Genomic DNA, 13,013 nt, shown 5'->3' on the forward strand with positions numbered 1-13,013 from the left:
AGCAAATTAAAGGTGACATTTCAGTGAGAATCACAGTCACAATTTTCAGCATTGTAGTCAAGGCCCTTAAAAACTTTGCCCCATCCTTTACACTATATAAAAGTTAAGTGGCAGTCCCAGCCCATGCACTACACCAGCCCAGCCCAAGGATGCTGGGGCAATTTTTAGTGCATGTGAAGGATTCTGAGAACAACTGCACCAAACTGTAAACCCTGCAGGTAATGAAACGCACTTCAAGACAGGAGACGCAGCAGTTCCCGGGCCTAAGATCAAGCCCCCATCTCCCCGAATTTCTCAACTCCTCCTCTTCCCCCCCTTCACTCGGACTCGCGCATGCGCCCAGCTTTTATATATTTTAGCTCCTCCTCTCTCCTACCCTCCTTTCAAAACTAGTGCCGCCTACTCGCCTAGCCCCGCCCGCGGAGCCGATCTGGCCTCGCCCCATCATTTGGCTTCCACTCTACTAGGGCGGTATTGACCCGTCTTGCTCCCTCATTTTGGGAGCGTGTTAGCCACGCCTTCCTCCTAGCCCCACCCCTGGGCCCGCACTAGCTCCGCCTTCCTCCCTGGCGTCGGCGCTTGGGGACCATTGCGGCCCCGCCTCCCGTTGTCTCGCGCCCTGGGGGCGGGGTCAGCACCGCCCTTGCGCCGGGAGCACTTCTGGCTCCGCCCTTTTCCCCTCCCCTCGCCGGGGGCCGGGCTAGTAGTGGCGCAGCGGACACTGTTGCCGTGACGCAGTCAGAGAGGCTGGGCCTGCCCCCTCGCCGCCGCACAGTGACAAACCCCGGGAGATAGTTAGCTCCGCTGGGGTTGTCGGAGCCTTCGGTCGTCTCGCTCGCCGCCTGGGCCCCGGGGAGCAGTTGGAGCCACTGCCGGCCATGATCCCCCGCCCGCTGCAGGAAGGGCAGGAGCAGAAGCGGCGGCCGCAGCCGCCATTGCGAGCGGGGGCTGCGGGAGTATGAAGGATGGAAGCGGACGAGGTGACAATTCGCGAGCAGAACTTCCACAGCCAAGTGCGGGAGTACACGGTGCGTACGGGGTGGCCCGCCCGCAGTTCCCCTTCATCCTGTCACTCTGCCCCCCTTGTAACTTGCCGCGTGCCCTGTAACCCCCGTTCGTCCCGTCCCACTGCCCCCTCGGTAACCCTCCGCCCCTGCCGCGTGCCCTGGAACCCCCGTTCGTCCAGTCCCACTGCCCCCTCGGTAACCCTCCGCCCCTGCCGCGTGCCCTGGAACCCCCGTTCGTACAGTCCCACTGCCCCCTCGGTAACCCTCCGCCCCTGCCGCGTGCCCTGGAACTCTCGTTCGTCCAGTCCCACTGCCCCCTCGGTAACCCTCCGCCCCTGCCGCGTGCCCTGTAACCCCGTTGGTCTTGTCACGCTGCCCCCCCCCCCCCGGTAATGCCCGCTCCTGCTGTGTCGTCTCCTGTTCATTGCCTCCCTGTGCCACCTATAACTCTCCACCCCTGCTGTGTCCCTGTAACCCCCCCTTCATCCTGTCACTATGCCCCCCTTGTAACTGCCCTGCCTCTGTTGCTTGTCCTGTAATTCCCCTTCATCCCCTCACTCCGTCTCCCTTGTAGCCCCCGCCTCATGCCCTGTAGCTCCGCCTTCATCTCCTCACTCTGCCCCCCACAAGCTCCCTGCCCCTCCTTGGTCCCCTGTAACTCCTTTGCCTGTGCCATGTCCCCTATAATTCCCCTTCATCCCCTCACTCCTCTCTCCTACAACTCCTCTGCTGACTCTGTCCCTTGTTATCCACTGTCTGTGCTGTGTGCTCTGTAACCCCCTTCATCCTTTCAGTCTTCCCCCCCCCCATACAACCATCCCCCCTCCCTGTGCCCTGTAACTTCCCATCACTCTGCCCCCCCCTTGTAACCCTCTGCATGTGCCCTGTAATCAGTGTTTCCTGTTAAGGCATGCACATGCGCGCATCAAGCATTTCAGTCCCACTCACCTTGTCAGCAGAGCCCTTTAGCTGCTCCGAGGGGATGGGGCCATGTGACGGTTGGCTTCCCTACCCCAGGAGCAGTGGGGTGCATGCCAGACCTGGAGCCTGGGCCATAGTACTAAAAATAGCACTGGCTTCGGTTCCAGTTCTGGCACATGGAGGCCTGCCTCTACCGAGTGGGCTGCTGGTGGTGTGTGCCACTACCCACTCTCCGACGTGCAGAGCACACCTGTCTGCAGAGGTTTAACGTGGGTTAGAGGAGAGCACTGTGTCTTCCTTCACCCAGAGTTCTTGGCTCCTGTGACAACAGTGGCTCTTGGCTGGTATGAGCTGCTTGGTACAGACCTCTTCCCCTATGGTCTCCAGTGTGCAAGCACTTGGCTCTGTGCCCCCAGAGGACTGGCTGCTCTGCGCCGGCAACCAGGGCTATTCCCTTCCTGTACTCTGGAAGAGGGATGCTTTGCCAGAGAGATTTCCTTTCCTTACTTCAGGATAGGGTGTACTTTATTATTTGTCTTGCTGAGGGGCTTGTTGAATGCTGGCTGCCAGCCCTAGGATATCTGCAGGAGTAATATTCAGCCAGGTTGGAAGATAGGGCTTGTTCCTGTTTCTGTACACTTTAGTAATGAAGTTGCTGGATAGGAAATTCTCTGGTGGATTTTTATTTATAGTATGCGGAATAAAATAATATGGTAACAGCATTGGCTGCAGCATGAGGGGGTTGAGGAGTGCTGGTGTCAAGAAGGCAGAAAGGGTGAGGGAAGGGGTAGAGGGAGAACTGTGGGGAAGTTGGGGGTGAGGAGAGGAAGGGGCTTGTGCTAAGGGGAGAGGAGAGGGCCAGGGCAGGAGAAAAAAGGGAGACGGCACCAAGGGGTAGGGGCAAGGTGGAAGAGACACAAATGACGGGGCTAAGAGGAGACAATGAGGGGAAAGGGCGTGGGAGAGAGAGGATGGGAAGGTGTCACTGAGGTGTCAGTGGGATTTCCCTTCCTCCCCTGCTGTCTATCATGCCTACCTAGTAGTAAGGATGTTAATGTCTACTTGTGTATATAATTAACTGATAAGCCTTGGTTCATTAGTTAACCTGTATGATTACGTGACCTTCCCACTGCCCCTATATCTGAGGCAGCTGGGTGTGTGTGAGTTGGTGCTCATGGGGAGCTGGCTTAAAAGTTTAACCGCTGAAAATTTCAGCAGTTATATATTTACAAAAACAAATGTTTAACATCCCTACCCTGGAACATCATTCATACCATTCCTCTCCATCCTGCCGGCCCTATCCTGGAATGCTTGTCCTTATTCTGCAAATCCAGCCCACCCTGTGACTTTTCCTCAGCCCCCTGCCTCATCCTGCCTGACCTTGAAACCCTAAGATCACCACATACCATCCTGCTTGCCTTACAAGCTGCCATGATCCTACTTCCCCAATAACTTCCTCTTACTACTCCATGCTGTAACCTCCTCATAGTGCCCTCAGTTTCCTGCTTACCCTATACATCCCATCTTCTCACTGCTGTTCTCTATATCCTCTCCTTTTACCACATTACATTCTCTCATACTATTCCTTCTCCATATTACACTCTGCCACAACATACTGCCCTCCATTTCTAATATTGCCTACTTATTTATCCATACTGCTACTCCAACCTGCCCTGTGCCCCATCCCCATTTTCACTGACACTTATCCATTTTAGCTCATTGCAGGAGTACATGATGTGCATAGGAGAGCTACCTATGCCTCCATAAAACCATCTCAGGTGCTACAATTAACCTTACACAAATAAGTGATAGTGTACAGAGGACACATTGCATCCCTATACTTCTGTACTCTACCTATGTAGTACTCCCATGCTGCTACATCCTGCTTTCCACCAATTAAATAAAGGAGTACACAGTATGTACGTGTCCTGCCACCCCTTACCAATCTGTCCTACAATAGCACTCATTTCTCTCCACAGCCAATAGTATGTACAGAGTGCATATATTCCTTTCGTACCTCCCCAAATTCTCTCTTCATGCTATCCCAAGTATTGTCCCATACGCCTTTTTCTTCCCCATAGTCAAATGCAGGGGTACACTGAGCATATGAGTATTGTCTACTACCTGGACTGCTCCAAGCTCCCCTATGAAACAACCAAATGCAGAGAACTGGTAAGGATCCCACACATACTGTTGCGTGGGATCCTTACCAGTTGAGGTATACATGGATGCTGTGATGTGGAGATAGCATGCACCTTTGACTGCAATAGTCTGTGTAAGGGGGGCATACCATTTCATCCTGTTCCATGCCACCTTAAAGTTTACAAAAATATGTGCAAAGATACCAGATTATATTTGAAAATTAATCTCTAGAATAAGAATATGATTTCATAATCTAGTTAACTGTGGTGGCGTATTTTTCAATTTTATTGGATAGCAATGTTAAGTTTGGGTGGGTTGTGAAAATCAGGTGGCATGGTAGTGAATGGATTATTTGGCAGTGGGGACTTGACCTGGATTAGGGATGTAAGCGAGTGGTCGACTACCCAGTAACTATATGTTTATGAGGTAGTCAAGTAGTGACTAAACTAGTTGCTTCTCCCTTTTCCCCCCTTGCTGCCTCTATCAGAGAGAGATGTGGGGGTGGGCGTGGGGAGCAGGAGCTGGTGCTGTGGGGAGCTGGCTTAAAAGCCGGTTCCTCCCAGCAATGTCTCTATGGGGGATGGGAGGCAGAGGCATCCTGACTGCTGCGCCTCTCCCTTTGAAATGTACAAGGATGGCTCTTAGGGTACATCTAGACTACATGCCTCTTTTGCCACTTCATTTAAATTTACATGGCTGCTGCGCTGAGCCGACAAACAGCCGATCAACTGTTTGTCGGCTCAGTGCTGTAGTCTGGACGCGCGGGTGTTGACATCAGAGGCATTTGTCGACCACCCTGGTATACCTCATCCCAGGAGGCATACCTTGGAGGTCGACAAATGCCTTTAATGTTGACACCCGCGCATCCAGACTACAGCGCTGAGCCGACAAACAGTTGATCGGCTGTTTGTCGGCTCAGCGCGGCAGCCATGTAAATTTAAATGAAGCGGCGATTATTTAAATCGCTGCTTCATTTTCCTATGCCTGGTAGCCTAATCTACGTGCCTCTGGTGACAGAGGCATGTAGTCTAGACATACCCTTACACATTTCAAAGGGAGAGGTGTAGCAGTTGGGACCCCTCGTGAGCAGGGACTGCTTCGTCCCCACTCATGCTGGTTCTGCTTTATGCCTCTGCCTTTGAAATATACAATAGTTGTCAGTGGATCTTGTACATTTCAAAGGCAGAAGTGAAACAGGATAGCAAGCGCTCTCCCCTCCACACCCCCATTGACTAATTGATTAGTCAATAGAAATTCCATCAGTTATTCAATTAGTTGGGATGTTAAATTTCAGTTGACCTAGAATGAATCCCTTGAGTACTCATTTTCTAAAAGGATATGCAGGGGACCTGTCCTGGTCCAGCAAATCCCCTTGGGACTGGTTAGATCCTGAGAATCCTGGAGCAGGGAGGTTCAACCTGTACAGGGAAAGGCTCCAGAAGCCGGGCAAGACTGTGTTGGGGGAAGCAGTGGGTAAAAGTTTGGGGAGATCCTTGCTGATGAAGCTTTTCCCTTTTGCAGGGAACAGGGTTTCTCATCTTCCTCTCTTCTGACTGACAGCCTTTCTTCCCTTCAGTGAAAGGCTTGGTCAGCAGGGAGCAACTGAAGCCTTTCCTGGTGCCTCCTTTCTGCTGGTATCTTTCCTGGACATGTGTAGCCCCACTCTGCACTGTGTGGAAGCGGATTGCTTTTCACTGCCGCAGGAAGCAGATTGCTTTTCACTGCCGCATGTTATGCTGCTGACAGTGGTGTGTAATGAAGATAAAGTCTTAGGGTCTCTTGTATACCTACTTATGCGTCAGTGCTCAGCCTGTGTGTTTTCTCCTACATGCAATGCTTCCTCTTGTGCCTTGCGAAGGTGTCTACGTTCTGTGACTGCTGTGGAAGCGTTGCTCCATGTCACTTTTCCATGCATGTAGTGCCTGCAGATGCCTCAAGCCTGCCAAAAGCTATGTAAATTAGCTCACCTATATGCATGAGTGTCCCTGAACCAATAGCTTAAATCTTGTGCTAGAGCTTACTTCAGTGTATCTCATGTCTTTCAAGGCAGGGGCATGCACAGAAATAAAACCCAAGGAATTCGTTTTCTCTTCCCCTTCCTACTGTGGCCCTTTCTCTTGTGACTGGAGAAGCTGACTTCCTTCTGGAGTTGGAGGAGCTTACCGTCTCTCTCCCTGCCCCTGTGAAGCTTGCTCTCTTGCCCACAGCTGGTGGAGTAGGATCTCCCATCTGAGCCCTATACTAGAGGAGCTCACTTTGTCTACTCTGGAGAAGCTCTGTGCTCCACTGAGGGGGAGGAGTGCATGTCCCTGCTTGCCCTTCCACTCCATGCACAACGCTGCTTTGGGGGTGGTTTATTCATACACCCGAGATACATAAGTTTTGCTTACATAAGCCATAGTGTAGACATAGCCTAAGATGACTTGATCTTGCTAGCAGTGTTTTACTAGTTAACTGAGGCAAAATATTAGCAGAGAAGGACTTTCTATTCTTGAGCTATTCTTGTCCACTTCATTTTATATGGATTCTTGTAGTGTTACTGGCCTATAATTGCCAGGATTGCCTTTGGAGCACTGTAAGCTCTGTTCTTTGGCTGCTGGAAACCAGCAAACAGGAAGTGACCTGCACAAAGCTGACTCTTTGAACTGTAATACAGATTAATTCCAGAAAAGCTGCTGGAGCAGTCTAAACTACTCCCTAGGTAATATAGTCTTACAGCACAAGTGCAGCACTTTTCTGAAGTGTAAAGCTGAGACATGACCAACCTGATTCAGTAGTCAGGATGTTTAGAAGCCAAGGGTGAAATCTGTAAAGTCAATATGCATTTAGTTGACTTCAGTGGAGCCTGAGTTTTACCCTTAAACTAGAGCATATTTTTTACAAAGAAATGCAATCTTTATTTAATCTGGGAGAGATGGGTGAGTGTGTAGTTTAAACCAACGGCTACGTGAAGAACTATTGTGTTTAGGTGATAGCAGTGCTGCACTCTTAGTTTGATACTGATGGTTAGTTTAATATGCTTCTTGCTGAAGTCTGTGCTATTTCCTGTCCTTATTTAAGGGAATAGTATATACTGTGATTATGCACAGGTTAGTAAAATTTGTTCAAGTTCTTGCTGAGTTTCTCACTTGTCTGAAGAACTATTTTTTTTTCTCCTCACTTAATTTTTTTTATATACGCACGTGCACACACACACACAGAGGTTGGCTCTCCCTTGTCTGGCTCCCTTGGGACCTGACCAGTCTTGGATGAGGAGTTCTCTGGACCAGGGAAGATCTTGGGGGCAGGGTGCCAGCGTCTCTGCTGGGCTCCTCTGCCTAGCTATCTGCCACTGCTGCCCCGGCTCCCTGGCTGACGCAGCCCTGTAGGCTCCACAGTCCTGCCAGTCCCACAAGCTCTGGCAGTTGCCCTGCCGGTGCTTGTGGTCCCGCTAGCTGCGAGCTCTGCACTCCCTCTCCCCTGTTTCCTGGCCTTGCTGGTTGTGGGCTTGGCAGCCCCCTCATTCTGCAGACCACGGCAGCCTTGCCCTTTACAAGGTCTGCTGCCCCCCTGCCCTGTGGGCCCTGGCACCCCTGCTAGCTTCCCAGCCTGGCCAGCTGCAGGTTCTGGTGCTTTGTGGGCTCCACTGCCTCACTGGCCAGCTCTGCTCACAGCTACCAGCAACCTCTGTGGTCCACCAACATCTGTGGTCCTGCTGAACTATGGATGTTAGCGGACCAGAGAGACCTGGACCGCAGAGGTTCAATCTGTACTACAAGATGTATTGTTTCAGTTGCCTCGGGTTGCCATTCATTGTTCATTCTAAGCCAAAACTATGAACTTGGTGCTTTGAGCTGTTCTAGCCTCTTTGACTTCTTTAGTATTTACAAGCAAATACTCTTTGATCCCAAAGATTTTTTTTGGTAAGAATCCTCCCCCGCTCTTCCCCCTCCCCACCCGTGATAGCGGATCACTTCCTGAGTGATGTGTTAGAATTATGACACAGTAGGGACATGCTAGGTGACATTTCTGATTATGTATGAAGTTCCATTTCTGTACAGTTTTATTTTAAGCAAACTTGCTTTATAATTACATATGAAATTCTTCACTTTAGAAAAGCAAAATGAATTTTTAACATTTAATGGCTTAAACTCGTTCTTGTTCCTGAAGTTTTAATGGCAACATAAACACAATGGCTTGTGTGTCTGCAGGCATAGGCAATTGCAGTTCCCATTGGCTGCGGATCGTTGTTCCCGGCCAATAGGAGCTGTGGTAAACATAGGTTTACCTCTCTCTTTTTTTCTTCCCCCCCACCCCTCCATCCACTCAGTGTGACTTTGCCTTACTGAGGCCTGTTAACTCATTGCAGTTTCATGGGGTATCTGAGGCTATGCTGTTGAAATAAGCTCTGATGACAGAACTAGGAAGTGTAGTTGACACAGAACTAGGGAAGCTATTCACCTGGCATATTTGGATGCTTGTCAAAATTAGCAGGGGTTAAGTGATGACTTATGTGGGAGATACTGGAGCTCATTAGGAAGACTAAGATGCTTGGGAAATTTTAGGGTGTGATTGAATATATAGGTTTGTCACTCTCTGAGGAGGAATGGGTGAAGTGAATGGGAGTAGCTTATGGGGCAAATTGGGCAAAGATAGAGAAGAGATGTTTGCTGAGGTATCAAAATAGAGTTGTTGTGCTAGGTGGAGCATAGAGAGAAGGCAAAGATGTTGGCAACAGATTGCAGATAAGGATCTAAAGAAATTTCAGGCAGGGAGGATTTTAAAAACAAAACAAAACACCCAACTCTGTTATTTAAAATTAGATTGTTTCATTTAAATACAGGCAGTCCCTGAACGGGGATTTTCTCGCCCAAGAGGACTGGAGTGGCGGGACGCCTGGTCCCGCCGCCCGCCTCCTCTGGGGCGAGAAAAGCTGCTCCCCGTGTCCCTGGTCTGCTGGGCCGGACCCGCGGCCGCTTCCAGATCAGCTGACCAGCAGCGGCTGAATCGGACACGCCTGGGGCAGAGCAGCTGGAGTGCTGCTGGGTTGATCTGGTAGCGCCGACCCTTGGCGCGGCGGGACCAACCTGGCAGCACCCCAGCTGCTCTTGGGGACGCCTGGGGCAGAGCAGCTGGGGTGGTGCTGGGTTGGTCCCGCAGCGCCACTCCTCGGTGCTACTGGACCAACCCGGCAGCACCTCAGCTGCTCTGCCCCGGTGTCCCCAAGTCATCTGCTGTTGAAACTGACAGTGGCTGACTACAGGAAGCCCGAGGCAGAGCTGCTCTGCCCCGGGCTTCCTGGAATCAGCTGCTGATCAGTTTCAACAGTGGCTGAATCTGGATGCCTGGGACAGAGCAGCTGGGGCGCTGCTCGGTAGGTCCCCACAGCGCCGCACCTCGGCGCTGTGGGACCAACCCGGCAGCCCCGCAGCTGCTCTACCCCAGGCGTCCTGATTCAGCTGCTTCTGAAACTGACCAGAGGCGAGAAAAGCCTGGTCTGCTGGTGGAGGAGGGGGGAACACACTAGCTGCGCACCACTCCACCCACAGCAGACCAGGCTTTTCTTGCCGCGGAGGACGGGGGAGGCGGGACCGCCCAGACGCGCCGCGGTTCCGCCGTCTGCGTCCTCCGCGGCTTGGCTCCGCATCTCCCTAGTCTGTTAGCCCCCCCCCCCCCCCCTCCCAGCAGACCAGGGAGACATGGAGCGGCTTTTCTCGCCGTGGAGGATGCGGGCGGCGGGACCGCCACGGCGCGTCTTGGCGGTCTGCTGGGGGGGGGGAGGGGGCGTAGCTAGTTCGGGGTTCCCTCACCCCGTTCTTAAGTAGGGATCCGACATAAGTTGGATCCACGTAACCCGGGGACTGACTGTAGTTCTAAAATCTTGAAGGCTGTAATGACCATTCTGTGTTTAAGCTGTCTCTGAGCTAGTTTTGATCAACTGTTCTTTTCTTTGTGAAATTTGGTCCTTTTAAGGCATCATGTTTGATTTGGACTTTATATTTTGGCTCGGCGTTATGTGAAAACAAATAATCAAGTGATGATCACTAACGCTTACACAAGGAATAATTTTTAGTTCTGTGATCAGTTTCTGGTTTTCTTTCAACATGAGGTCTAACACAGAATTTCCCAAGTAGGATTCAACTCTTTGAGGTAGGAAATTATTTGTGATTTTTTTTTAAATATTTCCAAGGGCATTTTAGTACTGGTGGCATGAACCCTCCAGTATGTATTGCCCCAAATAAAGTCTCTAAGGATAATGCAGCGTACATGCACAGAATCAGTCATACTTACCTACTGTGTTCCCCACCCCCCATAAATTTCTTGTGTGATTTGTTGGTCTGTAGCAGACACCAACTAATATCCTTATCTTGTTCTTTGTCTATTAGAACACTGATCCATAAGAACTAATTGTGACCTTAAGAGTCCCTAAGTGCTAGTTGGAACTGGGCCGGAGCAGGGAGCTTCTAAGGATTGTACCTTACTCTTTACAATGACACACTAGGGTCAGATGCTGGCTGATTGATAGGCATTGAATCAGCACCCTTTTCTCTGTACAGAGCATCTGCTACTATTTTTTCCTTCCCCTTAATATTCAGTTTCCATATCCTAGTTTTGGACCATCCTGCTCCATCACAGAAGTTTGGAATTGGGGTGTCTGGTTCTGTGTAATCAAACTAATGGACACTGGTCAATTAGAATCCTGAATCATGTGTTAAAGGGACTGGGTCTTAATTGTCCTTACAATGGCATAATACACTTTTTCTATGACGTAGTAATTCTGTTTGGTGGGTATCAGTTTTACATAACAAAAAATACCTCATTGCATTCTTATTTTCCCATGACTGCATTAATATCACACCTACTCATAGCATCAGTATGTAGTGCAAATATTTTGTCAAAATCTGGATTGGCAAGAACAGGCTTTTCTGGAAAAAAAAATCTTTACTGTAGCAAAATCCTCTTGACAAGCCTTTGTACAAACAATTTTGTTTGGCTTTATGTACAAGTTTGTGACGACACTGTGTCCCTGACACCATGCACAAATAGGCAGTAACAAACAACCATGAAAGACTGAATCTGTCTCTAGGTCTGGAATGTGGCCAAAATAACAATAATATAGTAGAGTCTCGATTATCTGAACTAAACGGGACAGGAGGATGGCCGGATAGAGGAAATGTTGAATAATACAGAATTCTTTTAATTTTATAAATGTTGCCCTTTGTAATACCTTGCAGGGTCCAGTTCTAAACCTCCTAAATCTGCTGCCTTGACCAGCACTTGTATTACTCCACAAACGGGAGTAAGATTTGGGGCTCCGCCTTGTGGCGGGAGCATAGCCCTTGCCCTGCACCACTCCACGTCCCCTGACCATGATTTTCCATGGCTATATTTGGATTGCCTTAGCTGTGATGCAGGGTGCTCTCCGCTTTCCCCAGAAACAGGAAAAAAGCGAGTTTGCCAATGGTGAATTCTTCAGCCACAAGAGGGTGCTGCAGACCTGCCAACCAGAGTTCCTGCCCAGCCCTGAAAAAAGAAAAAGGGAAAGAAAGGCTATTATGGTGTGAAGCGTCCCTGGAGCCCCTTGCCGTCACATGACGGGTGGCATGTAGGATAAAATGAATGATGTCAGAAAATTGAGACTCTTCTGTAATAAAAATTTCTATTTTAAGGTATCAGGCAAGATATGGTATCTCCCTACCAAATGTCCCAAATAAAGAACCTTGACTGCTCCTATTTTACATTCAAATATCTTTACAGTAAAACCTATATCTTTGAGTTTTGATAATATAATCCCCAAGCATTCCTTGTAATTTGACCAAGGATTACTAAGTATTGCTATATAATTGTTTAAAGGAACCTGCCACTAATTTTTAACCAAGATAATCATGCTTATATATTTTACTTTTCCCGAAACATGTACCAGCCAGGGCTACGGGTAGGATTGGAGCGGAGTTAGGGATTGGGGAAGAGAGGCTGGCTAGTACTCCTTGCATTAAAGTTGGATTTTTGGGAATAAATTGATGCACTAACCCTTTAAATATTTGAATGTAGTAGTTGAATTTACATGTTGAATCTCTACAAACCGCAACTCTCTGGTCCAGTAACATCTGTGTTCCAGGATCAGAGAGTCTTGGTGTGCTGTAGGGGGTGGGGGTCCTGGGAGCTCTAGTGTGGTATGTAGGGAGTGGCTCAACTGGGCTGTGGGAATGGAGGCAGGAGGCCTGGCATGTGGCTCAACTGGCCTGTGAGGTGGGGCAGGAGCTGGTGTGCATGGCTCAGCTGGGCTGGCGGGGAAGGGAGGCTGTGAGCCAGGAAGCCTGGTGCACATCTCAGCTGGGGTGGGAGGGCTGTGGCTCAGCTGGGCTGTGAGGTGGTGGTGGGGGATCGTGACGCCCAGGGGGTGGGACGGGGAAGGGCATGGGTTGAGGCTAGTCCAGAAATGACCTCCTCCTGGTCTAGCAAAACCCCTCATCAAGGACCAGTCAAGTCCAACCTGTATTTGGAATCTAATCAGCATTTGTTGGAAAGTGTAACAAATTAATATAATCAGCAAAGTCTGCTGAATTGCATTTATTCATTGAACTCTAAAGCATATGGAAAAACACAGTCTTAAGCCTTATTTGTTGTTTAATCAGAATTTAATTTCAGTTTTGCTTACCTTATAGATACATATTCTACTCCAGACTTCTCATTAAATTTATTGAACCTTTTTTTTCAGATCTGTTTTCTCCTATTTGCTGTTCTCTACATTCTTTCCTATTTCGTAATCACAAGATACAAAAGGAAAGCAGGTAACTAGTTTTTAATATTCAAATGTTTATTTTTATTTCCATTTAAAAATGAGTGGGGTATAACTCTCCTCCCCCATCCCCACGAGCATTGCTGTAGAGCAGTGGTGCCCAGTCAAGTCCTCTTGTTCACGAAGTATATTATTTTTAAATGTCATTTGACCAAAATTGTGAG

General features: G+C 49.3%; 1 protein-coding gene across 3 annotated transcripts in view; it reads left to right on the top strand.

Moving 5' to 3' along the window:
• The first annotated feature begins 590 nt into the window (after positions 1 to 590).
• The window catches only part of LMBR1 (limb development membrane protein 1), a 139,585-nt gene continuing 127,162 nt past the window's right edge, over positions 591 to 13,013 (top strand). The window contains exons 1-2 of one of the 3 annotated variants that reach the window (XM_006129337.4): positions 591 to 1,028; positions 12,769 to 12,841. In XM_006129337.4, coding sequence (XP_006129399.2) covers positions 966 to 1,028; positions 12,769 to 12,841 — 136 coding nt within the window. In that variant the 5' untranslated portion in view covers positions 591 to 965. Of the gene's footprint in view, positions 1,029 to 12,768; positions 12,842 to 13,013 lie in introns of those variants that run through there. The other 2 variants (XM_006129336.4, XM_025187879.2) reach the window with 2 other exon arrangements.

Source organism: Pelodiscus sinensis, chromosome 2, assembly GCF_049634645.1.
Source record: "Pelodiscus sinensis isolate JC-2024 chromosome 2, ASM4963464v1, whole genome shotgun sequence".
Classification (NCBI taxonomy): domain Eukaryota; kingdom Metazoa; phylum Chordata; order Testudines; family Trionychidae; genus Pelodiscus; species Pelodiscus sinensis.